The sequence below is a fragment of the Pristiophorus japonicus genome, chromosome 6 (assembly GCF_044704955.1).
Source record: "Pristiophorus japonicus isolate sPriJap1 chromosome 6, sPriJap1.hap1, whole genome shotgun sequence".
Lineage (NCBI taxonomy): Eukaryota > Metazoa > Chordata > Chondrichthyes > Pristiophoridae > Pristiophorus > Pristiophorus japonicus.
In genome coordinates this window covers 17949230-17977026 of record NC_091982.1, presented here as the reverse complement: position 1 = coordinate 17977026, position 27797 = coordinate 17949230, and the positions used below count along the sequence as shown (strand labels likewise).

The window sequence follows — 27797 nt, the reverse complement described above, 5'->3', positions numbered from 1 at the left end:
ACATCTCTAACTTTTTCCAGTTCTGACTAAAGGTCAGTGGCCTGAAACATTAACTTTGTTTCTCTCTCCACAAATGCTGCCTGACCTGAGTATTTCCAGCATTTTCTGTTTTACTTCAGATTCCAGCATCCGCAGTAAAGGTGTAGAACTTCTCACTCATGCAGAATTTCTCACTTTCAATTCAGGATCATTTTAATATTGATTTGAATGCTGATTTTTCTGGATTTTTTTTTTTAAAGAGTCTCAGAATCTTGTACACAATGCACCATTCCTCAGAATTTGTAAACTAAGCATTTATTCAATTCATCATGAACAACATTGTCTTTGAGAATTTGATGATACCACCATGATGTGTAATTGCTCTCAAGAACTGATTAAACATCAGATAAACTTGGGGATTTAAAAAAATATTGATAGAAACATAGAAAATAGGTACAGGAGTAGGCCATTCAGCCCTTCGAGTCTGCACCACCATTCATGGCTGATCATGCAACTTCAGTACACCATTCCTGTTTTCTCTCCATACCCCTTGATCCCTTTAGCCTTAAGGGCCACATCTAACTCTCTTTTGAATATATCTAACGAACTGGCCTCAACAACTTTCTGTGGTAGAGAATTCCACAGGTTCACAATTCTCTGAGTGAAGAAGTTTTTCCTCATCTCGGTCCTAAATGGCTTACCCCTTATCCTTAGACTGTGACCCCTGGTCCTAGACTTCCTCAACGTCGGGAACATTCTTCCTGCATCTAACCTGTCCAATCCCGTCAGAATTTTATATGTTTCTATGAGATCCCCTCTCATTCTTCTAAATTCCAGTGAATATAAGCCTAGTCGATCCAATCTTTCTTCATATGTCAGTCCTGTTACTGCAGAAGATAAAGGTATGCGGAGTCAGAGGAAATGTATTAGCATGAATCGAGAATTGGCTGGCTAACAGAAAGCAGAGAGTCGGGATAAATGGTCCTTTTCAGGTTGGAAATCGGTTGTTAGTGGTGTGCCACTGGGATCGGTGCTGGGACCACAACTGTTTACAATATACATCGATAACCTGGAAGAGGGGACAGAGTGTAGTGTAACAAAATTTGCAGATGACACAAAGATTAGTGGGAAAGCGGGTTGTGTAGAGGAAACAGAGAGGCTGCAAAGAGATTTAGATAGGTCAAGCGAATGGGCTAAGGTTTGGCAGATACAATACAATGTCGGAAAATGTGAGGTCATCCACCTTGGAAAAAAAAACAGTAAAAGGGAATATTATTTGAATGGGGAGAAATTCCAACAATGTGAGGTGCAGAGGGACCTGGGGGTCCTTGAGCATGAATCCCAAAAAGTTAGTTTGCAGGTGCAGCAGGTAATCAGGAAGGCGAATGGAATGTTGGCTTTCATTGCGAGAGGGATGGAGAACAAAAGCAGGGAGGTCCTACTGCAACTGCACAGGGTATTGGTGAGGTCGCACCTGAAGTACTGCGTGCAGTTTTGGTCACCTTACTCGAGGAAGGATATACTAGCTTTAGAGCGGGTCCAGAGACGATTCACTAGGCTGATTCCGGAGATGAGGGGGTTACCTTATGATGATAGATTGAGTAGACTGGGTCTTTACTCATTGGAGTTCAGAAGGATGAGGGATGATCTTATAGAAACATTTAAAATAATGAAAGGGATAGACAAGATAGAGGCAGAGAGGTTGTTTCCACTGGTCGGGGAGACTAGAACTAGGGGGCATAGCCTCAAAATACGGGGGAGCCAATTTAAAACCGAATTGAGAAGGAATTTCTTCTCCCAGAGGGTTGTGAATCTGTGGAATTCTCTGCCCAGGGAAGCAGTTGAGGCTAGCTCATTGAATGTATTCAAATCACAGATAGATAGATTTTTAACCAATAAGGGAATTAAGGGTTACGGGGAGCGGGCGGGTAAGTGGAGCTGAGTCCACGGCCAGATCAGCCATGATCTTGTTGAGTGGCAGAGCAGGCTCAAGGGGCTAGATGGCCTACTCCTGTTCCTAATTCTTATGTTCTTATGTTCTGTCATGTCCTTCCTCAGATTAGGAGACCAAAATTGTACACAATATTCAAGGTGTGGCCTCACCAAGGCCCTATACAACTGCAGTAAGACCTCCCTGCTCCTATACTCAATTCCTCTCGCAATAAAGGCCAACATGCCAATTGCCTTCTTCACCGCCTGTTGTACCTGCATGCCAACTTTCAATGACTGATGTACCATGACACCCAGGTCTCGTTGCACCTCCCCTTTTCCTAATCTGTCACCATTCAGATAATATTCTGCCTTCCTGTTTTTGCCACCAAAGTGGATAACCTCACATTTATCTACATTATACTGCATTTGCCATGCATTTGCCTACTCACCTAACCTGTCCAAGTCACCCTGTAGCCTCTTAGCATCCTCCTCACACTGCCACCCAGCTTAGTGTCATCTGCAAACTTGGAGATATTACATTCAATTCCTTCATCTAAATCATTAATGTATATTGTAAATAGCTGGCGTTCGAGCACTGAACCTTGCGGTACCCCACTACTCACTGCCTGCCAATCTGAAAAAGACCCATTTATTCCTACTCTTTGCTTCCTGTCTGCCAACCAGTTCTCTATCCACGTCAATGCATTACCTCCAATACCATGTGCTTTAATTTTTCACACTAATCTCTTGTGTGGGACCTTGTCAAAAGCCTTTTGAAAGTCCAAATACACCACATCCACTGGTTTGCCCTTGTCCACTCTACTAGTTACATCCTCAGAAAATTCTAGAAGATTTGTCAAGCATGATTTCCCTTTCATAAATCCATACTGACTTGGACCGATCCTGTCACTGCTTTCCAAATTCACTGCTATTTCATCTTTAATAATTGATTCCAACATTTTCCCCACTACCGATGTCAGGCTAACCGGTCTATAATTCCCTGTTTTCTCTCTCCCTCCTTTTCTTAAAAGTGGGGTTACATTAGCTACCCTCCAATCCATAGGAACTGATCCAGAGTCTATAGAATGTTGGAAAATGACCACCAATGCATCCACTATTTCTAGGGTCACTTCCTTAAGTACTCTGGGATGCAGATTATCAGGCCCTCGGGACTTATTGGTCTTCAATCCCATCAATTTCCCTAACACAATTTCCTGACTAATAAGAATTTCCTTCAGTTCCTCCTTCTCACTAGACCCTAGGTCCTCAATATTTCCAGAAGGTTATTTGTGTCTTCCTTAGTGAAGACAGAACGAAAGTATTTGTTCAATTGGTCTGCCATTTTTTTGTTCCCCATTATAAATTCACCTGATTCTGACTTCAAGAGACCTATGTTTGTCTTCACTAATCTTTTAATCAAGGTTAGTGGGAAACTAGAGGATTGGGAAAATTTTAAACAACAGCAAAGAATGACTAAAAAAGCAATAAAGAAAGGAAAGATAGATTTCGAAGGTAAACTTTTGCGCAAAACATAAAAACAGATAGTAAAAGCTTTTACAGATATATAAAACGGAAAAGAGTGACTAAAGTAAATGTTGGTCCCTTAGAAGATGAGAAGGGGGATTTAATAATGGGAAATGTGGAAATGGCTGAGACCTTAAACAATTATTTTGCTTCGGTCTTCACAGTGGAAGACACAAAAACCATGCCAAAAATTGCTGGTCACGGGAATGTGGAAAGGGAGGACCTTGAGACAATCACTATCACTAGGGGGGGTAGTGCTGGACAGGCTAATGGGAATCAAGGTAGACAAGTCCCCTGGTCCTGATGAAATGCATCCCAGAGTATTAAAAAAGATGGCGGAAGTTATAGCAGATGCATTCGTTATAATCTACCAAAATTCTCTGGACTCTGGGGAGGTACCAGCGGATTAGAAAGCAGCTAATGTAATGCCTCTGTTTAAAAAAGGGGCAGACAAAAGGCAGATAACTATAGGCCAGTTAGTTTAACATCTGTAGTGGGGAAAATGCTTGAAACTATCATTAAGGAAGAAATAGCGGGACATCTAGATAGGAATAGTGCAATCAAGCAGATGCAGCATGGACTCATGAAGGGGAAATCATGTTTAACTAATTTACTAGAATTCTTTGAGGCTATAACGAGCATGGTGGATAGAGGTGTACCGATGGATGTGGTGTATTTAGATTTCCAAAAGGCATTCGATAAAGTGTCACACAAAAGGTTACTGCAGAAGATAGAGGTACGCGGAGTCAGAGGAAATGTATTAGCATGGATAGAGAATTGGCTGGCGAACAGAAAGCAGAGAGTCGGGATAAATGGGTCCTTTTCGGGTTGGAAATCGGTGGTTAGTGGTGTGCCACAGGGATCGGTGCTGGGACCACAACTGTTTACAATATACATAGATGACCTGGAAGAGGGGACAGAGTGTAGTGTAACAAAATTTGCAGATGACACAAAGATTAGTGGGAAAGCGGGTTGTGTAGAGGACACAGAGAGGCTGCAAAGAGATTTGGATAGGTTAAGCGAATGGGCTAAGGTTTGGCAGATGGAATACAATGTCAGAAAGTGTGAGGTCATCCACCTTGGGGAAAAAAAACAGTAAAAGGGAATATTATTTGAATGGGGAGAAATTACAACATGCTGAGATGCAGAGGGACCTGGGGGTCCTTGTGCATGAATCCCAAAAAGTTAGTTTGCAGGTGCAGCAGGTAATCAGGAAGGCGAATGGAATGTTGGCCTTCATTGCGAGAGGGATGGAGTACAAAAGCAGGGAGGTCCTGCTGCAACTGTATAGGGTATTGGTAAGGCCGCACCTGGAGTACTGAGTGCAGTTTTGGTCACCTTACTTAAGGAAGGATATACTGGCTTTGGAGGGGGTACAGAGACGATTCACTCGGCTGATTCCAGAGATGAGGGGGTTACCTTATGATGATAGATTGAGTAGACTGGGTCTTTACTCGTTGGAGTTCAGAAGGATGAGGGGTGATCTTATAGAAACATTTAAAATCATGAAAGGGATAGACAAGATAGAGTCAGAGGTTGTTTCCACTGGTAGGGGAGGCTAGAACTAGGGGGCACAGCCTCAAAATATGGGGGAGCCAATTTAAAACCGAGTTGAGAAGGAATTTCTTCTCCCAGAGGGTTGTGAATCTGTGGAATTCTCTGCCCAAGGAAGCAGTTGATGCTAGCTCATTGAATGTATTCCAGTCACAGATAGATAGATTTTTAACCAATAAGGGAATTAAGGGTTACGGGGAGAGGGCGGGTAAGTGGAGCTGAGTCCATGGCCAGATCAGCCATGATCTTATTGAATGGCAGAGCAGGCTTGAGGGGCTAGATGGCCTACTCCTGTTCCTAATTCTTATGTTCTTATGTTTTTCTCTTCACATATCTATAGAAACTTTTGCAGTCAGTTTTTATGTTCCCTGCAAGCTTATTTTCATACTCTATTTTCCCTCTCCTAATTAAACCCTTTGTCCTCCTCTGCTGAATTCTAAATTTCTCCCAGTCCTCAGGTTTGCTGCTTTTTCTGGGCAATTTACATGCCTCCTCCTTGGATTTAACACTATCCCTAATTTCCCTTGTTAGCCACGGTTGAGCCACCTTCCCCATTTTATTTGTAATGCCAGACAGGGATATACAATTGTTGAAGTTCATCCATGTGATCTTTAAATGTTTGCCATTGTCTATCCACCGTCAACCCTTTAAGTATCATTCGCCAGTCTATTCTAGCCAATTCACATCTCATACCATCGATGATGTGGGTTTAAAGCTGAGTTCTAGAAAATGGCTGAAGAGGCATAATTTCCCAAACCAAGCAGACAATGAAGTAATCATGTGGGAGTTGTTACTATTGCTGTTGGGTGTTCTGGCACAGACATGATGTGGGGTAGCGTTGCTCTGTCATGCTATAGGCTATGAACAAGCAATAGCTTCTCTTTCTCTCCTCCCCCTCCTCTCTTCAGGATGGAGAAATGGAGGACAAATCTCACAGGGCCATGCTTGTGTACCTCGTGGGCTTTACAAGACACTTGGTAGCCTGCCAACCTCTCAACCAAAGTAATTCTAGACAGAGAGTAAAAATTCAAATGACTCTCAAAAAACCCTGCAATGGCCATTTTTTCAAACAGTTTATGTAAATAGTGACCGATTTATCTTGATAAAAGTACTTCAAATGTAATGCATTTTTTGTCTTAACATGTTTTTTTTTCTTCCCCTCTTCCAATCAAAAAGCTCTTGTTTTCCTTAACAACCAGGTTTGTAATTAGGTGCCTGTTGCCTTAAGTGTGCCTGTACCAGCTAATAGGTAATCATTGTAGTACTGTCGGTCAACTCACAACTATTTTAGCAAAATACATAAACCCCAGAATGTGTAAGATCATTGGAGGAGTGATTACTGCCTTTCTGCCTTTCTTCTGACGTGGTATGTGCGTGGAGTATTTACTGGACCATTTAAAAGCTTTCTGTGACCAGTAGGATCTTCATCTGGACTGTTGTATGATGCCTGATTTTACTATTGGAGACTTCTAAAATATTTCTCCATTCTGTTCATTGCCCTGCTGTGAATAGCTATTGGTTTATTCACTTCAAGAAAGACTAGGAGGGAAAACAAACATGCGGTGGTCAATTTTTTTTGTAAAGGTTGCTTGACATATTCAGCAGGCTCGTGTATTTAGTGGTATAAGATCTAATTTGTAAGAATGGTTTTAATGATTTGATTTTGTCACTTTACATTCTCTTGTGTAAGGATGGGGAAGAGGCTTGAACTTTAACTTATCTTCACAGGTTAGTTAAGAGAGGTTGCCTGTGGTGGTGGGGGAGGGAGAAGATTTATCATTTCTATGCTTGAAATATTGGACTTTTGCGCTCAGAAACAGTTGCGTTAATGAAGAGATAATTAGTGGAATGGTCGGGTGAGTTTGCTGCCGAAACTACCGTTTGCAATTGAGAAATTTAAGTTGCAGGATCATGAAGATTGAAGAAAGTAAAAGCTGAGGCAAGTCAAAAAATAATGATTAGGTGATGAAGCTAGGTTTTAAAAACTGACGTCTATTGGAGGAAGGGGAGTAGGGTAAATGGGTTTCACAGTTAGATCCTGGTAAAATAATTACTTAAGAGTATCAGCGGGATTTAAATTTTGATTTAAAAGCAAATGAGCATGCAGGAAGGAGGATCCTCCTCGGATGTAAAATATAGAAGCTCCACTATTCTAGCACAAGGTGCTTATTGCTGCATTACATTGGTTTATATTCAGAAGGCCCTTTATAGCACCAGTATGCTGTGATTTGTAGAATGTATGTGGTGGAAGAAAAGAGAGTCTTCAGTGTGACGTCGTTGTTTCTATAAAGTGTAGAGGAGAAAGTTTTATTTGCAAGCTGATTGGATAAATCTGGGGTCATCTAGTTGTGAAAATACGACGTGTCTACTAGGAGAAGCCACTTTGTCTCCACTTAGTCTTGTTCCCTGGAGGCATGGCTGTGACTTTTGAACTTATTGTATGGAGAAGTTGTGGAACAAACATCTAATGCACTCTTGCTGTGTCTTGTGCTGAGCAGGTTGAGGTTAACTGAGATGTTGTTTGTAATCCATTAAGGCATGTTATACATGTCTAATATATTCATCATCATCATAGGCAGTCCCTTAGAATCGAGGAAGACTTGCTTCTACTCTTAACATGAGTTCTTAGGTGGCTGTACAGTCCAATATGAGAACCAGTCTCTGTCACAGGTGGGACAGATAGTCGTTGAGGGAAAGGGTGGGTGGGACTGGTTTGCCGCACACTCTTTCTGCTGCCTGCGCTTGATTTCTGCATGCTCTCGCCGATGAAACTCGAGGTGCTCAGCGCCCTCCGGGATGCACTTCCTCCACTTAGGGACTCCCAGGTGTCAGTGGGGATGTTGCACCTTATCAGGGAGGCTTTGCGGGTGTCCTTGTAATGTTTCCGCTGCCCACCTTTGGCTCGCTTGTCGTGAAGGAGTTCCGAGTAGTGCGCTTGCTTTGGGAGTCTTGTGTCTGGCATGCGAACTATGTGGCCTGCCCAGCGGAGCTAATCAAATGTGGTCAATGCTTCAATGCTGGTCTGGTCGAGGACGCTAACGTTGGTCTCTTCTCCCAGGGGATTTGTAGGATTTTGCGGAGACATCGTTGATGGTATTTCTTCAGCGACTTGAGGTGTCTACTGTACATGGTCCATGTTTCTGAGCCATACAGGAAGGCGGATATTACTACAGCCCTGTAGACCATGAGCTTGGTGGCAGTTTTGAGGGCCTGGTCTTATATATATTAATGCTGCAGCAGTAATCTTTTCTTGTTTCTCTTATTGTAGGTGCTCTCAGCCATTTGCCCTCTGAAGCTATTGATGACCATAATCTTCAGTGCACCATTTACAGACGCATGAACGCTCATGTGGAAATCTACTAAGGTTTTGATTGACATCCCTTTCATCTGAAGCAAAGCCCAACAACTCTTGGATATGGACACTTTGATATTAACCTTGCAACCAAAAAGCTAAAACCTATTAAAAGAAATTAGATACTCTTTGAGGAAAACCATTGCTGGAATTTATGATCTAATTGCTTGTACAATTAACTGATCATGCAGGATTGGTTTGAATCTTGTCCGTGACTCCAGTAGAAGTGACCGGAGTTGCATACTGGTTTGTGTCCTTTTCTGTAACACCATCCACAAACCTCCCACCCTCCGCTGCACCCCATGTCATGCAATAACGGAATGAAGGGAGTGATGGATAGTAACCTGGACCTTAGTTTCCTGACAGAGGATGAGTATCAGAAAGTCTTGAAGGTAATTCAGAGGGATTCTGAACTTAAGAAAAAAGACAGTGAGCGAATCAGGTGAGTCCCTTGTTTATCAACCTTCATTCACTAAGAAGCTGTAACTCAGTCTGTGCTGAAAAACGTTCCGTGTTGTAATGTAGCTCCCACACCTACATGCAGGTGTAGGCTTGCTACCCATGAGGTATTACTACTGACTCCAAATTAATGTGTATCTGAAAACCCTGCGGGTTGAAGCATCGAATTGCTGCAAGCCAAAACCCTTCTCATTTCACTCATCATAATCTATCACAGGATTTTCCCTAGTTTTTATGCTCTATTTCCTAACTTGTAATTAATCCATTGTCAACTTCAAATGCACAGAGATAGTCTTAAAACATACAAGAAACCAAAAATATTGGTATACAGCGGATGCATCAACAATAATTTTTTAATGAAAACTTTTCATTCGCTGTGTCTGTGTGCATCACCCCAGTTTGCTCACCTTGGTCGATATCGATCAGTACCACATTATGCAATGCATTTCCTAATGAGTTACTGGGTTGTTGACTAGCTTTTTGGAAGAAGTCTAATCCATAGAAATTTCAGCATAGGAAGATGTCATTTTGGCATATTGTACCAGTACAAGTCTCCCCCACGAGGAGCTCTCCCAGAAACCACTCCTGTTTCAAAGATCAAAGACTTTATTTGATGTAGAGAATTCTGTCCAAACTGTTGGTCCCATGGCAGCCTTTTATTTTTCTCTTTAAAGCATAAAATAAAGGGTAACTGTGGCAATGATTATGTAAAGCTTTGTTTTATTACTTTTAGCATTGTGGGAATTCAGATGTCTACACTGATTGTTTCCCAGTGTTGAGCAATTACAATACAATTGCTTGGAGTTTTAAATAATGAAGATCTAGCTCTTGGCTCAGTGCTGGGAAAGCCACCCCAGGTCACTCTAGCCCAAGTCATCCTAGCCCGGTCCTGGAAAGGTGCTATTGCTGCATTCCCAGCTGTGACCCAGGAATCATGTTCTTTAAAGCATTTAGTGTGCCATTATTACTTCTTAAACACTTTAAGGCACCTCCCAGATATGGCTGGGAATATACCATTGAGCACCATCGGAGCAGGCCGGGGAGTGGAAGGAGCAACAAGGCAGTGTACCACTCCAGGAAGCAGCACGTGCTGGTGCAGGAGAGCAATGGCAGTGAAAAGGGACGTCACCAAGATCCAGGTACAGCAGGAGCGGCGTGGTCGGGGCGAAGGAGCGGCGAGAGATTGTAGAGGGATGTGATTGGGGCCCAGGAGAGGCGCGAATTCGGGGCCCAGAAGAGGCGAGGGCCCAGGAGCAGCACGGGTCAGCCCACACTGCACTATGTGTGCACACTAGGTCCGTGCAGCAGAGCTGATCTCCAGTCGTTTTGGTTAATCCGTGCCACTAGACCAAGACCTAGCTCTGTCAAGCCCTTGTGTGGTGGCTGGTGTGCAACGATCACCACACGTTAAAAAAATCCACGCACAGGCATCTTCCACCCTTCAAGATTTAGTTCGGACCTGGAATTTTAGGTCCTTCATTGAAACACCTGTGAACTTTTTGATGTGGAAGCAAGTCATCCTCAATTTGAGGAACTGCCTATGATGATAATGATGACATTGCTTCAAGGGGCAGATTGGAAGTGTTGTATTTGTAGACCATGCACATTACATACACTACTGTCAGTAAAACACAGCATATCATTGCACTTATTATAAACCATTCAGGTATCTTAGTGATTGCAGATATCACACTGTGCGTGATGGAGAGCAATCTTAAAATGCTGGGAGCTTCTGAACTTGAAACTGACTAGCATATTATAATGCACAAACTTTGCTGATCAAACAACAGTTAATCTCTGAGTGATCTCATGTTGTGTGTATATATACCAATTAGGCTTGTGGCCTTAAGCTAACTTGCCTCTTGAAAGACAATTCATTCTTTGCAACAGAATAATATCTTGCATTACATAGTAATAACACACTGATGGGAACATTATCCAATTTATTGTAAGAACTGTGGAGATGGTTTTTAGAATGTTAATTTTAAATTTATTCAAATGGAAATAATCTTTCAACCCCCAGTGAAATAAAATAACAAAAAAATTTTTCCTATCGCCTAATTGGCTGCGGCCTTCAACTGTACAATGGAATTCCTGTGCTCAGATGGTAGATGATCCTTTCAGAACTGTTAATGTTAATCCTTAGCACTTGACTTTGTAATGTACTCCAAATAGAGTGTACACCATTACATAGGTCATTGACTCTTTTTTAAAACCTACTCGGAGTTCCTAAATCAAGGTAGCCAAGGTTCACTTGTGAATTTTGGTCTGTGATTGATTATTTCACTAGTTGGAGCGGCGAGAGTTTGTAGAGGGATGTGATCAGGGCCCAGGAGAGGTGTGAGTTTGGGGCCCAGAAGAGGCGTGGGCCCAAGGGCACTATGTGTGCGCACTAGGTCCGTGCAGCAGAGGTGGTCTCCAGTTGTCTTGGTTAATCCTTGCTACGGGACCAAGACCTAGCTCTGTCAAGCCCGTGTGGTGGTTGGTGTGCAATGGCCACCACACGTTTAAAAAAAAATAAAAAATCCACGTACAGGCATCTTCCACCCGTCAAGATTTAGTTGGGGACCTAAAATTTTAGGTCCTTCATTGAAACACCTGTGAACTTTCTGACGTGGAAGCAAGTCATCCTCGATTCGAGGGACTGCCTATGATGATGATGATGAGTTGAGGCAATGCACTTTCATACAAGCAAAAAGTCTTCCCCCCCATCACCCCCCCCTTCTCTTTGCCCCACTCCCTCCTCCTCCACACTAGTCCTCTTGTAAATCTCCCTGCTTGACTACTCCAGAACACTGGAATGTCATCTCTGATGTGAGGTGACTGATCACTTAGTGTCTGTTTGAAAAACCCCTCTGCTCTTTCTTTAGGACAGCACAGAAATCCATTCAAGATGAGAAGAGAAGAAAGCTGGTTACTGGACAGTGGTTTGACGAAGTTAAAGCAAAAAGATACCGGAATTCTTTACTTGGAGTTGACCTGATCAAGGACTCCATAAGGAAGAAAAAACCCATAAAACATGGTAAATGATCAGTATTCTAACTTTTTGTACAATGCAAACAGGATCAAGTGACCAATAATGTATATTGATGTAATATATATATTTCCTACAATCCTTATGAAGCATGCCTTTTATAACAGTTGCTTTTCATTTGAATTGTTACCTAATCCTAAAAAGGTATCTCAGTACAAAAGAAAGAAAGCAGTAACATATAGCACCTTTCACACCCGCGACACATCCCAAAGTGCATCATAGCCAATTACATCCGGTTGAAATGTAGGGAAACAGGGCACCAATTTGCATTCAACAAGATCCCACTAATAGTAATGAGGTTAATGACCAGCTCATTTGTTTTAGAGGTGTTGATTGAAGGATAAAGGTTCACTAGGACACCTTGCTCTTCAAGTAGTGCCATGGGATCTCTTACACCTGTCCACCTTGGTTTAATATCTCATCCAAAAAAAAACTCATAAAAAAATTATGGGCCAGATAAGTATGGTTGTTTAATTTCTGTTACAAATTCATATCTGTTCTAGATCTTCTTTTGGTTTCAATATCACTGATCTTTCCTGTAGATCTGATGCAGGTTCTGCATTCATAGAATACATAAAAGTTACACCAATTAACGATTATTTTTCACGTGAGCAAATTGTTCTAATTACATTTATCCACCATTTTCCTTCATCCACCTATCCATTCTAATCTTGAATATTTGAGTTTTTTTCAACTATTAAGCCTGGAAGTGAATTGCATAGCCTTAATTCTCCTGCTCTTGTGTTCTAAATCGCTTGCATTTAATCTTGTATCTAAGGCCCTTCTTGGCATCTCAACTACTGGAAACCATCTGCTTCTATCTACCCTGACACTCCTTTTCACAATTTTAAGCACTTTTATCATATTGTTCTGTAATCTCTGTTATGAAGGGTAAAAACACAGTCTTTACCCTCAAATATGTTTGTATGTGAGTTGGGTACATATATTGACATTAAGTGCATTTCTGCTCAAACTTCAAGGCTTTCTTCTAAAATCAAAATGGGATTGTTCTCAGTGTGATACCATTTGGAAACCCCTGGCCCTTTTGCTCATGTGATTGGCAATGTCTACTTTATAATATTGTCTTTAAAGTGCAGACTTAATCTTCATTATTTTCATTGTGAAAATATAAGCTTTGCCAATGTGAAATTCCTTACGATTGAATGCCTCTCTGAAATCTAACTCTACGATAGTTGTCATCAAAATATTTAATACTTATGCACCAGACTCTTTTATTTAAAAAAAAAACTTCACTCACTAATTTCCAGATAACATTGATCATATTTTCACAAGTGCTCAGTTCCCTTTGTTCAAGCGTGCATGACAACACAACAGGCCAAACCAGTCGGACAGCATTTTGCAAGCAGGCAAGGCCACAGCATCACTTCACTGCAGTTTCATATGGGTTACCATTTTTGGCAACATTAATGGTTTGGACAACTGCCTCAAGTAGAGGATAGGGATTAAACCCACCAGATATAATTACAATAATTCTCGGTGCTTGTTACTGCAGAATTTAAAATGTCTAGAGCTCCCGGGATAGTTGAGTGGGTACTTGTAGAATTAAGACGAGCCAGACCCCAGGAGGAGAGAGGAAATAAAATTGCATAAATATAGATTATAATTTTGATTTTAAGATAATGCTTAAATAAGGGGCAGAAATGAGCACTAACGATGGATTCCTCTTGTGTGGGCTACTCATTGTCATCCATTATGTGCATTGAACAGTGAGTGAAGGCACCTTCATCGCCTCCACAATATAGATTCATATCAATTTCAACATGATCCAAGAACAAGTGCTCGCTCACCCTGCCGCACCCCCCCCCCGCCCCCGGCACCTCCCCTTCTCTGGCGCCCATCCCCCGGTGCGCACTTGCCCCCTCTGGCGCACCTCCCCCTCCTCTCTGGCGCCCCTCCCCCCCTCGCACGCTACCCCCTCTCACGCGCCGTCGCCCCCTCCTCTCTGCGCTCCCTCCCTCTCCCCCCCCCCCCCGCTCTCTCTCCGCGCTCCCCCCCCCGGCCTCTCTCCGCACCACCCCCGCCCTCTCTCCGCGCCCCCCCTCGGCCTCTTTCCGCGCTCCCCCTCGCCCACTCTCCACGCCCCTCTCTCCGTGGCCCCCCTCCCTCCCTCTCTCCGTGGCCCCCCTCCCTCCCTCTCTCCGTGGCCCCCCCTCCCTCCCTATCTCCGTGCCCCCCCTCCGTCCCTATCTCCGTGGCCCCCCCCTCTCTCCACGCCCCTCCTCCCTCTCTCCGCACCTCCTCCCTCTCTCCGCGCCCATCCCTCCCTCTCCCCGCCCATCCCTCCCTCTCTCCCCGCCCCTCCTCGCCCTCTTTCCGCGCCCCCCCCGCCCACTCTCTGCGCCCCCTCCCTCCCCCTCTCCAGCCCCCTCACTCCGTGCCCCCTCCCTCCCTCCCTCTCTTCGTGCCCCCCCCTCCTTCTTTCCGCGCACCCTCCCTCTCTCCGTGCTCCCTCCCTCTCTCCGTGTTCCCTCCCTCTCTCCGTGCTCCCTCCCTCTCTCCGTGCCACCTCCCATTCTCCGTGCCCCCTATATTCTCCACACCCCCTCCCCCTCTCCGCGCCCCCTCTCTCTCTCTGTGTCCCCCCTCTCTCTCTCTGTGTCCCCCTCCCTCTCTCCGTGCCCCCTCCCTCTCTCCGCACCCCCCCTTTCCGCGCCCCCCAGCCCGCTCTCCGCGCCCCCTCCTCTCTCCGCGCCCCCCCCGCCTGCTCTCCGCGCCCCCCCGCCCGCTCTCCGCGCCCCCTCCTCTCTCCGCGCCCCCTCCTCTCTCCGCACCACCTCCCTCTCTCCGCGCCCCCCCGCCCGCTCTCCGCGCCCCCTCCTCTCTCCGCACCACCTTTCTCTCTCCGCCCCCCCCGCCCGCTCTCCGCACCCCCTCCCTCTCTCCGCCCCCCCCTCTCCGCGTCCCCCTCTCTCTCTCCGCGCCCTCCCGCCCGCTCTCCGCACCCCCTCCTCTCTCCGCACCTCCCCTTCCTCACTTTCTTCGCGTGCCGTCTCCCTCTCTCTCTCTGTGCCCCCCCCCACACCCTCTTTCCCCGCCCCCCCACCCTCTCTCCGCATCCTCCCTCTCTCCAGGCCCCCCCCACACTCTCTCTCCACGTGCCCCCTTCCTCTCTCCGCGCCCGCCCCCCCACGCCCTCTCTCCACACCTCCCTCTCTCTGCGCATTCCCCCGCCCTCTCTCCACGCCCTCCCTCTCTCCATGCCCCCCCCACGACTGCCTCCCTCCGCGACCTCCCTCCGCTCCCCCCACCGCGTCCCCCCTCCCCCCCTCCCTCCCTCTCTCTGCACCACCCCCGCCCTCTCTCCACGCCCCCCCCTCCCTCTTTCCGCGCCCCCCCTCGCCCACTCTCCACGCCCCTCTCTCCGTGGCCCCCCTCCCTCCCTCTCTCCTTGGCCCCCCTCCCTCCCTCTCTCCTTGGCCCCTCTCCCTCCCTATCTCCGTGCCCCCCCTCCCTCCCTCTCTCCGTGGCCCCCCCTCTCCACGCCCCACCTCCCTCTCTCCGCGCCTCCTCCCTCTCTCCGCGCCCATCCCTCCCTCTCTCCCCGCCCCCTTTCCGCGCCCCCCCTTGTCCACTCTCTGCGCCCCCCCCTCTCCACCCCCCTCACTCCGTGACCCCTCCCTCCCTCTCTTCGTGCCGCCCCTCCCTCCTTCTTTTCGCGCACCCTCCCTCTCTCCGTGCCCCCTCCCCCTCTCCGTGCCTCCTCCCCCTCTCCGCGCCCCCCCCTCTCTCTCTGCGTCCCCCTCCCTTTCTCCGTGCCCCCCCCCTCTCTCTGCCCCCCCTCTCTCTCTCCACGCCTCCCCGCCCGCTCTCCGCACCCCCTCCTCTCTCCGCACCCCCTCCTTTCTCCGCACCCCCTCCTTTCTCCGCACCACCTCCCGCCCTCTCTTCGCGCCTCCCCTTCTTCACTCTCTTCGCGTGCCCCCTCCCTCTCTCTCTCTGTGCCCCCCACCCTCTCTCCGCGACCCCTCTCTCCGCATCCTCCCTCTCTCCACGCCCCCCCACACTCTCTCTCCATGTGCCCCCTTCCTCTCTCCGCGCCCCCCCTCCCAACGCCCTCTCTCTGCACATTCCCCCCGCCCTCTCTCTACGCCCTCCCTCTCTCCATGCCCCCCCCACGACTGCCTCCCTCCGCGACCTCCCTCCGCTCCCCCCGCCGCATCCCACCTCCCTCCCTCTCTCCATCCCCCCTCCCTCCCTCTCCCCGCGCCCCCCCTCCCTCTCCCCGCGCCCTCCCTCCCTCCCTCCCTCCCCTCCCTCCCTCTCCCCCCCCCTCCCTCCCCCCTCTCTCCGTCCCTCCCTCTCTCCGTCCCCCCTCCCTCCCCCTGCGCCCTCCCTCTCCCTCCCCCCCTCCCTCCCTCTCCCCCCCTCCCTCCCTCTCCCCGCGCCCCCCCTCCCTCCCTCTCCCCGGCCCCCCCACCCTCCCTCTCCCCGCGCCCCCCCCTCCCTCCCTCTCCCCGCGCCCCCCCCTCCCTCCCTCTCCCCGCGCCCCCCTCCCTCTCTCCCCGCATCTCCCCTCCCTCCCTCCCTCTCAGCGCCCTCCACCCCCTCTCTCTCCCTCTCTCTGCGCCCCCCCTTCTCTCCACAACCCCCCTCCACCCCTTCTCTCTGCACTCCCTCCCTCCCCTCCCCCCTCTCTCCCCTTCCCCTCGTCTCCCCCCTCTCTCCCCTTCCCCTCGTCTCCCCTCCCTCTCTCCCGCTCACGCCCTTCCTCCCTTCCTCGCTCTCTCGCCCCAAGAATGTTGTGGTAGGACAGTAGAAGTTTTAGATCTTGTATACTGGAACACAGACAAAGAAACTTTACATTTTCATTTTGATGTCCTGACTGAGGAGGACTTAATTGAGCAATGTAGTGGGAGGTTTACTCGATATCTGGTACTCCTAAGTCGGTTACACCATGGACTGATGTACATACTAGATAGAATGGTGTTCTATTCCCCCAGCACAGAGCTCTTTTATACAGTCCTCCCTTTACAACCAAAAGTACATTGTGCATTAATATGTAACATACCAAGGACACTCGAGAAGGACTTTTCAGTTTGTTTAGGTACTTACCATTCGGCTAGACAGATTAGAGATACTATTTTAAGTTTTTTTTTTATGCTTGAAAATCATCAGCTGAAAAGTTGATTTGAGTTTGTAACCATGCCAATGCAAATATTAACTAATTTCCTCAAATTTGATTGGCTTATGCCTCTGTGGGAATCAGATGACCTCTCCTAAACTGAAATGGAGGAATCAAAATCCTGGGCTGGATTGTCTCCACAGGATTGACTTAGAGAGAGGATTCAATCTTGTTTTAACACTAATTCAGTAATTCTGTGGTGCTAAGAGAAGAGGAGGAAATTAAAACATGGCTGTTGGATTCAAGGGGCTGCCCATGACCAATATAGGCCTGGGTTCGAATGCATTACTCAGCTAGTTCAGATATTGTCTATTTTGGAGAGATGGGAGAAGAAAGGAGAAACTTAAATCGTGAATCTGATAGAAAACCTCATGTCATTAGCTGGGTGGGAGAGGACAGGGTGAGACAGACAGATACACGCACACAGTAGATGGCAATCCAAGCAATTCCTGCAATCATGTATACAAACATTTCCATAAAAGCCCATTGTGGGAATTATTTCTGACATCCCTCAAATTTTTTGTAGCCAAACTGATTCACAATATAAGTGATTTAAGGAAACAATTGTGGATTGTACTGGAGTGCAGCTGCAGGTTATTAATGATAATTAGCTGATGGTGAGTTTGAAGCTTTGAGCCAATTCCAAAACTCTCAGGGGAGGAGGAAGCCAAGTGTAATGTTTGATGTCTTGAACTAAAATAGTAAAGAGAATGATGTAGAACCTGAGATTATATTAGTGTCAGGCATTTGTTTTGTGTGCATGTATAATAGAATAGTTTATTCAATTTTACTTGTGCAACAAATATTGCTGAGTGTTTCTACTGTTTATCTTGATTTAAATATCTTCCCTCTTCCACTGACTGTGTTTCTCATGGAGAGGTGATTTTAGTGTGGTTTATCTTCTGTGGTTCAGATGCATTGCATTCTGTTTTCAGACTTGTGCAGTCAGAATGGGGAGATGGATGGCAGGATGATTGGAAATGTGAGCTAGGAGCAAAGGCGGAAGTAGATGGTGTAGCTAGAAGTGTGGATTTCTGAGCAATAACTGCAATCCATTGGTTCTGTTCTGTTTTAGTCATAAGTCTGGAAGTAATTGCACTCCAGTGCTACTTTTTTCTACAAATTACACATGGCATCCTCCTTTTCTGCAGTGGAGGGTGGGAAGGTGATGTGCTCAAAGCTCTCTGCTAATGCTGCGGTGTAGCCAGATAACAGGGGAACCTGTAGTGTGAAGAGAGGTTAGATTTGGGTGGTAACTCTTAGAGTCTTCAAACCCCTTCCTTTTTATTCTCTCTCTCCTGAATTCAGATCAAGATCCCCTTGGGGATTGAACACTTTCATAGCACCCAGATTCTGCATCCTAGGTTGCTTTGAACTCCTCCAATCAGATTTCCGCACTGCCAAAGTAAAACAGCACCTATCAAAATCACAAATGAAATCCTATGTGACAGTGACCATGGTAAACTGGATATACCTCCTCATCCTTCTCGATCTGCCTGTAAGCTTTGACATGGTTGACTACATTAACATCCTCCAATGCCGCCTTCATTGTCCAGCTGGATGGGACTGCCCTTGCCTAGCTCCATTCCTATCCATCTAGTAGTAGCCAGAAAATTACCTGTAATGGTTTTTCTTCCTGCTCCTGCACCGTTACCTCTGGAGTCCCCAAGGATCTATCGTTGGCCGCCTCCTTTTTCTCGTTTACGTGTTGCCCCTTGGCGACATCATCCAAAAAACACATCAGGTTCCACATGTACGCCGACGAAACCAGCTCTACCTCACCACCACCTCTCTTGACCCCTCCACTGCCTCTGATTTGTCACGCTGTTTGTCCGACATTGGATGAGCAGAAATTTCCTCCAACTAAATATTGGGAAGGCCCAAGCCTGCTGTCCTCGCCACAGATTCCGTTCCCGAGTCACCGGCCCCATCCCTATCCTTGGCCACAGTCTGAGGCTCAACTAGAACATTCCCAATCTTGGTATCCTATTTGACCCTGAGCTGAGCTTCTGACCCCATAACCTCTCCACCAAGACCACCTGCTTCCACCTCTAACATTGCCCGTCTCTGTTGCTGCCTCAGTTCATCACCTGCTGAAACCTTCATGCATGCCCTTGATGCCTTTGGACTCGACTGTTCCAATGTTCTCCTGGTCCTTGCACCCTCTATAAACTTGAGCCCATCCAACATTCTGCTGTTTGTATCCTAAATTGCACCAGTCCTGTTCACCCATCACCCATTGTGCTTGTTGATCTACATTGGCTCCCAGACCAGCAACACTTTTTTATTTAAAAATTCTCATCCTTGTTTTCAAATCCCTCCAAGGCCTCTCCCCTCCCTATCTCGCTAACTTCCTACAACCCTCCGCAATCTCTGCGCTCCTCCAATTCTGGTCTCTTGCGCATCCCTGATTTTCATCACTCCACCATTGGTGGCCTAGGCCCTAAGCCCTGGAATTCCCTCCTTAAACCTCTCTCTCTCTCCTTTTCAAATTTAGCTTGATAACGCTCCTGTGAAACACCTTGGGACGTTTTACTACATTAAAGATGCTTTCCAAATGCAAATTGCTGTTGTTATAACACAGGATGATTGCTGAGTAGAAGTCATTGCCCTATTTATAAAAAAACCCCTCCAACACCAGTGCCATGCTTAATTTCCCCCCTTCAGCTCCACGTCGCTTTCCCACATACTCAAATGTTTTCTAAAGCTCTTTGTCTGTTGCCTGTCACGATCTCTTACACTTTCAAAAGCCTCATCAAAATTGGCTCTTTGACAGTGTTTAACCTTTCTCCAGCTTCCTGCTTGGTATCCTCTGCTCCTTCAGTAATGTGCCCCGGATGTTTCCTTGCATGAGGTATGTATTTATAAGTTATCATTGTTCATGTGTTCTCTCAATCTGGCAGCAGGACCTGATTTGGCAAGTTTTGTACAATTTGCTCAAACTCTTTAGGAACTACATTGAGAACACCACAAACTCATTTCACATCTGACCCTTGCAGCGAGCAAGGGGGAGATGGCTTTTATCCTATTGGTCTGGGCTGGATTTGAATCCAGTTCCTTGAGGTGAAAGGAGTAGTGTATTAACATCCTGCCACACTCCCGTCCCAATCAGAGCCTTAAATAAGGGACCTATTAGCTGTCAGTGTAATCATAATGGCAAACTTTGACCTTGTGAACATTGCAAATGTTTAATCTTGTGATTTGTTTAAAACCAGTCTCCCAGTGGATCAATGTAGATCCTAACTTTATGAAATGAGATTAGGATTACATTTCATTAAAAGGAAAATTGTGACCAGTTTCCTTTCAGTTTAAAATGCCAAATTTACAATCAGTGGGAATAGATAATAAATTTTGGTTTATTGAAAACGTAATTTTTGGCAACATTTTAAACTGCTAATATTTGGTATTTACAAACACTTAAAGGCTTAAAACTGAAGTTTTAGAGATTGTAGAGATACATGTGGTTAGTGTGTTTGTAGATTGACAGTGCACGTTAGCAGATTATTTGATTATCACCACTGAGCCCAATGCTGTCCTTGCCAGATGTAAAGCTAAGTACTGTATGGAGCAAGGCATTGCTCATTTGCCCTTTTTGTGCTTTTGAAAAAAAAAATGGTTGGGGAGGTGGTATAAAATGGTACTTGGAATCAACAAATTGAGTTTTTGAGCAAATAATCATTTCTCCTTTTGGGTGCTTGTTATCTTTTACCTATTTTCTTTTTCTGTTTACAGAGATTACTGAGCAGACTGAAGCACAACAAGCTCACCTGACTCCATCATTACCCATCCCAACACTGCCTCAAACTGCAAGATATGAATATACAAGGTTACAATTTTCAAATCTGTTCTAACAGCAAGTGTTCCCCAATCACTATCAAGTGACTCCTGTACGAAAGTGCGCTTTTAGGGGATGGTGGGTAAGGACTAGGATATGGCTCAATGATGGTGAGCCTGGATGCTTTAACTTGTTAACACTTGCTGCCTAGAGGACTATTTGAGGGAGATAGTTGGGACTGCTGTTGATGGAACTGTACCTCAACATTAATTAGTGCTATAAGGATACAGGGAAGGAAAATAGGCAACTGGAGCTTCATATTATTTATGTTTCTAACTATTCGCCTTATTCTCCCTCCCCAACCCCCATCCCGGCCATCTGTTTTTAAACTGGTTCCTTTTTCAGTGAGTAGTCTGGGTTAGCTTTCTTTTTAATTCTTTCTCTTCTGCCCACAACACCCGCCTCCCCTGCTGTATTGAAGTGCTGTTCCCCACTCGACTATTCTGTTAAGATCAGAACATTGTTATATGGGGAACTGTCAGTGTCAACTTGTATCCTATTGGCCCGTGGTACACCAGGCGGTTTTGCTCTGCTTTGTACAGAGATTGATTACTGCCTGCCTATTAATAATTAAGTGGTTTGTATGCCGAGTCAGCCAGATATTGTACACACCTAGTTAAGGCTGCTGGTTTTCAGCTTTCATGGAAAACAAAGAGCTCTGATCACCCAACACCAGTTTCAAAAAAAATCTCAATCACATGCAATATAAGGAAAATTAACGTGATCCTAATAAACTAGTTAAAACTCCTGGAAACCTTCATTATAAACAGAATTTGATGTTAGTCAAGTAAATCAATGGATTAATGGTGCGGCACTTTAAAAAACCGTACAAGTCCGACTGTGGCAACTTCAGAGGAATCTCCCTGTTGTCAGCCACTGGGAAAGTCATCGCTAGAATCCTCCTCAAGCGACTTCTCCCTGTGGCTGAGGAACTCCTCCCGTAGTCACAATGCGGATTCCATCCACTAAGGGGTAGAAAAATAGAAACATAGGTGTAGGAGTAGGCCATTCGGCCCTTCGAGCCTGCACCACCATTCAATAAGATCATGGCTGATCATTCACCTCAGTACCCCTTTCCTGCTTTCTCTCCATACCCCTTGATCCCTTTAGCCGTCCGGGCCATATCTAACTCCCTCTTGAATATATCTAACTGGCATCAACAACTCTCTGCGGTAGAGAATTCCACAGGTTAACAACTCTCTGAAGAAGTTTCTCCTCATCTCAGTCCTAAATGGCTTACCTCTTATCCTTAGACTGTGACCCCTAGTTCTGGACTTCCCCAACATTGGGAACATTCTTCCTGCACCTAACCTGTCCAGTCCCATCAGAATTTTATATGTTTCCTTGAGATCCCCTCTCATTCTTCTAAACCCCAGTGAATACAGGCCCAGTTGATCCAGTCTCTCCTCATATGTCAGTCCCGCCATCCCAGGAATCAGTCTGGTGAACCTTCGCTGCACTCCCTCAATAGCAAGAACGTCCTTCCTTAGATTAGGAGACCAAAACTGAACACAATATTCCAGGTGAGTCCTCACCAAGGCCCTGTACAACTGCATTAAGATCTCCCTGCTCCTATACTCAAATCCCCTAGCTATGAAGGCCAATATGCCATTTGCCTTCTTCACCACCTGCAACAGACATGATCTTTATGGCACGACAACTGCAAGAGAAATGCAGGGAACAGCACCAACCCTTGTACATGGCCTCCTTTGACCTTACAAAGGCCTTTGACACAGTTAACCGCGAGCGACTATGGAGCGTCCTCCTCCGTTTCAGCTGCTCCCAAAAGTTTGTCGCCATCCTCCGCCTGCTCCATGACGACATGCAAGCAGTGATCCTGACCAACGGATCCACCACAGACCCAATCAACGTCTGAACCAGGGTCAAGCAGGGCTGCATCATTGCGCCAACCCTCTTCTCGATCTTCCTCGCTGCAATGCTCCACCTCACACTCAACAAGCTCCCCACTGGATTGGAACTAAACTATAGAACCAGCGGAAACCTGTTCAACCTTCGTCACCTCCAGGCCAGATCCAAGACCGTCCCATCCTCTGTCGTCGAACTACAGTACACAGACAACGCTTGTGTCTGTGCACATTCAGAGGCTGGACTCTAAGCCATCATGAACATCTTGACCGAGGTGTACGAAAGCATGGGCTTTACACTAAACATCCGTAAGCCAAAGGTCGTCCACCAACCTGACTCCACCACATAGCACTGCCCCCCCAGAAATTAAGATCCACGGCACGGCACTGGACAATGTGGACCACTTTCCATACCTCGGGAGCCTATTATCAGCAAGGGCAGACATCGACGACGAGGTTCAACACAACCTCCAGTGCGCCAGCACAGCCTTCGGCCGCCTGAGGAAGAGAATGTTCGAAGATCAGGCCCAAATCTGGCACCAGCTTATGGTCTACAGGGCTGTAGTGATACCTGTCCTCCTGTATAACAGACCATATACAGTAGACACCTCAAATTGCTGGAGAAATACCACCAACGATGCCTCCGCAAGACCCTGAAAATCCCCTGGGAGGACAGACGTACCAAATCAGTGTTCTTAATCAGGCCAACATCCCCAGCATCGAAGCACTGACCACACTTGACCAGCTCCGTTGGGTGAGCCACATTGTCCGACACGAGACTCCCAAAGCAAGCGCTCTACTCGGAACTTCTACACGGCAAGCAAGCCCCACATGGGCAGAGGAAACGTTTCAAGGACACCCTCAAAGCCTTCTTGATTAAGTGCAACATCCCCACCGACATCTGGGAGTCCCTGGCCAAAGGCCGCCCTAAGTGGAGGAAGAGCATCCGGAAGGGCGCTGAGCACCTCGAGTCTTGTCGCCGAGAGCATGCGGAAGGAGTGTGTGGCAAACCAGACTCCCCACCCACCCTTTCCTCCCAACGACTTTCTGTCCCACCTGCAACAGAGACTGAAATTCCATATTGGACTGTTCAGTCACCTGAGAACTCACTTTTGGAGTGGAAGCAAGTATTCCTCGATTTTGAGGGACTGCCTATGATGATGACTTTAAAAGAGCATTGCATTCATGAAACAAGATTTTGTGCAACAAAAGGTTCACCCATGTGTGACTGATATAAATTGTCAAAATGCATTAAGCTACTTCCATAGGCAATTGCCATGATGATAATTATGTCTGACTATTCTTCTTTCTAAATTATTTTCATAATGATGTTGCCCCTATAGAGGCTTGTACCGTTAGAGGCTTGTATTGTTAGTGATAAGTGAAATATTTGATAATTTGGGCACGTAGCAATACCCCCCCCACCCCCCCCCCCCCCCCCCCACCCCCTCCATCCGAGAACAATTCATTAACTGTTAATTTCTCTTTATCTTTCTCGGAGTCTATATTGTTTGCTGTTTGTATCACACCTTTGCATTCACTGCTTGAGCAACTCCATGCAGATTAATGGACAATACCTGCCAAGGTAAATGGAGCGAAGGTAATTTCACCACTGAGAGGCTGTTCATGGTACACATTAGTACACACCCTTGTTAACACAGGCTTTGGTCAATATTTGTATGCAGTTGTCACAAGGCGTATTTGTATGACGTGTTTGCAGGCAAGCTTAAGTTATCTTTCAGCCAGTTACCAGATATTTGGCTTCACCCAGTCACTGATCAATACATTGACCTTGTGCAGTGTCATGGCCAGCATGACTGGGTTTCCCATGATACCAAGGAATCTTGAGGATTCATTCAAGTTGTTTTGTTTTTTGTTCTTAAGCCCTTCATTTTCAGAAAAGGAAAAAAAAGGTGGGTGGTACTCTGGGTAATGTCACCCATTCAGTTAAGACCAGGGAAAAGTTCTGTTGTTGAGCAGGACACAATTGTGGAAATCAAAATAATTTTATAGAACTGTTAATTGATCAAGCAAGTAATGTTGCCTTTACTACAGAATATGTCCTCCTGCTATTTTTTCACAACTTAACAAATTGATGGTCCAGTGGCCACAGCTGCAGCTAACTTGACATGACCCACCCTCCTCATGGGTGTATCAGCACTAGTGATCTCAATATGTATGTTACTTTTGTTTTGTAGTGTTTCAACTGATGGAGCTACTGAAGAACTTCCAGGTGAGGAAGAAAAAGTTGCAGCAAGGCAGAAGTTTAAAGTGAAGCCAGGGCTTCGACAGGACTTTCAGGTAGAAAAGACGATATTGGAGTGTAGAAGCTTTATCAGTCAAATCTGCAAATACGTGATCTTCCTCACTGAAAGCAATGTTGTATACTCCTGGTTACTACTTATATTATTATTACTTTGATCTTTCTTGAATTTGTTTTCCATTTTACAGCCTCTTCTCAAGACATGTACTTGTTTCATTGATGCTAGCAACTTTCTGGCACCTTCCCCACAATGGCTGCTTTTTGTGAGCCATGTTGGTAATGTGTATTTAGGGGAGAGGAAGTGGGTAATGTTATATCTTCAGTACAACTCTCAAACACACATGAGCCTTAAGATGGCAGAACACTCCTGAACTCTAGTCAGGTGACCTGTTCCCTCTTTATTTGTACACAGCACTGGCTGCAATGCCACAGTAGTCCACAGGTGGCGCTATATATATATTACACTTCTCCCACCTTAATGAAGAAGTAATTATAACAAAATAACCATCATACATAACTTGCATGGTTATACATAACAAAAGATATGGACTTATTTTGCCATATTTACAAATCAAGCTTAACCACTTGTTTTCTGTTTCAAAGAGGATACCTTCGCTCTCGAACAGAACCTTCCAAACATGGTGTCAAATTTAAATTCATTCGAGGCTGATCCTGAGAAAAGTTTTCCTCCAAGGGATGCCCTTGATTTCCATTTGAACTCTCTCTAACTTCAGACTGTTTGTCTGCCTGACTTGGACTCAGACTTAAATTCTGACTTCCTCTTGGATGTACGATATGCTACTGGCACTGGCATTTGTAAGATCCAACTTTGAGAAGATCTGACCACCTGTCAGTGTTGTGAACAAATCTGCTACATTTGGCAATGTATTGGGGAGATTACCCTCTAGAATCTGGTTTACAGTTACTTTATAATCACCACACAATCTTACCTTACCATCGGACTTAGGTACAACAACAATAGGTGTAGCCCAATTACATAGATCTCTTAGAAATAATGTTCTCAGTCTCTAGTCTTTTGAGTTCTTGCTCAACTTTCTCCTTGAGTGCATATGGTACGGGACGTAGCTTGCAGTAAACCGATCTAGTGTCCTTCTGTAGCCTGACACTTGCCTTGAAGCCTTGGATCGGACTGCCTGTTTCACAGAACACCTTCGGATAATTCTTGATGACATCATCCTTTGATGCAAATCTCGTTTCAACACGAAAAATCTCACTCCAATCCAGCTTCAGTGATCCCAACCAATTTCTACCTCGTAAGGCAGGCTTGTCTCCTGCTACTATTAATAGAGGCAAGCTCTGAAATTGATCCTTGTATTTCACCGGTACGGTGATACGACCTACCACAGGAATGTTCCCTCCTGAGTAGCCTCGCAGCTCTATCTTGGATTTCCCCAATGGGAAATCACGCAATTTGTCGCGGTATAGCGACTCCGGTACTACAACCAGCTGTTTACACTGTACATTAATGATTTAGATGAGGGGATTAAATGTAGTATCTCCAAATTTGCGGATGACACTAAGTTGGGTGGCAGTGTGAGCTGCGAGGAGGATGCTGTGAGGCTGCAGATCGACTTGGATAGGTTAGGTGAGTGGACAAATGCATGGCAGATGAAGTATAATGTGGATAAATGTGAGGTTATCCACTTTGGTGGTAAAAACAGAGAGACAGACTATTATCTGAATGGTGACAGATTAGGAAAAGGGGAGGTGCAAAGAGACCTGGGTGTCATGGTACATCAGTCATTGAAGGTTGGCATGCAGGTGCAGCAGACGGTTAAGAAAGCAAATGGCATGTTGGCCTTCATAGCGAGGGGATTTGAGTACAGGGGCAGGGAGGTGTTGCTACAGTTGTACAGGGCATTGGTGAGGCCACACCTGGAGTATTGTGTACAGTTTTGGTCTCCTAACCTGAGGAAGGACATTCTTGCTATTGAGGGAGTGCAGCGAAGGTTCACCAGACTGATTCCCGGGATGGCGGGACTGACCTATCAAGAAAGACTGGATCAACTGGGCTTGTATTCACTGGAGTTCAGAAGAATGAGAGGGGACCTCATAGAAACATTTAAAATTCTGACGGGGTTAGACAGGTTAGATGCAGGAAGAATGTTCCCAATGTTGGGGAAGTCCAGAACCAGAGGTCACAGTCTAAGGATAAGGGGTAAGCCATTTAGGACCAAGATGCGGAGGAACTTCTTCACCCAGAGAGTGGTGAACCTGTGGAATTCTCTACCACAGAAAGTTGTTGAGGCCAATTCACTAAATATATTCAAAAAGGAGTTAGATGAGGTCCTTACTACTAGGGGGATCAAGGGGTATGGCGAGAAAGCAGGAATGGGGTACTGAAGTTGAATGTTCAGCCATGAACTCATTGAATGGCGGTGCAGGCTAGAAGGGCCGAATGGCCTACTCCTGCACCTATTTTCTATGTTTCTATGTTTCTCACGGATGCACCCGTGTCGATTTCCATGGGTATCTTTGTTCCTGCAACATCTATGTGGATTATGATACTTTTCGAATCGCTGTTAGTTAACCTCGTGATCTAAAACCTCCTTGTCCTGTTGATTTTCTTCCATGCTATGTAGTCGCTGGGGATTTCTACTTATAGCTTTGAAAGTTAGTTTACCCTTCAGTTGGCATGTCATCGCAAGTTGCCCAGTTTTCCTGCAGATAAAACACTCTGCCTTCACATATGGACAACTTTGAGCAATGTGTTGTCCCAAGTCCCGATAACAGGACTTCAATGCTCTGTTACCATTGCCAGTTTCTGAGACCTTGGGGCTCAACTGCCTTTTGCTTTTAACCAGCAGGTGATTCACATGGTTGTCTGATGACTGGA

General features: G+C 46.0%; 1 protein-coding gene across 4 annotated transcripts in view; it reads left to right on the top strand.

The window, feature by feature from the left end:
* LOC139265568 (synaptotagmin-like protein 2) overlaps window positions 1–27797 on the top strand; it is a 140596-nt gene that overhangs the window by 33559 nt on the left and 79240 nt on the right. For all 4 annotated transcript variants that reach the window (XM_070882656.1, XM_070882657.1, XM_070882655.1 and 1 more), the window contains exons 2-5: window positions 8258–8783; window positions 11671–11822; window positions 20710–20803; window positions 24876–24978. In XM_070882656.1, coding sequence (XP_070738757.1) covers window positions 8644–8783; window positions 11671–11822; window positions 20710–20803; window positions 24876–24978 — 489 coding nt within the window. In that variant the 5' untranslated portion in view covers window positions 8258–8643. The remainder of the gene's footprint in view (window positions 1–8257; window positions 8784–11670; window positions 11823–20709; window positions 20804–24875; window positions 24979–27797) is intronic.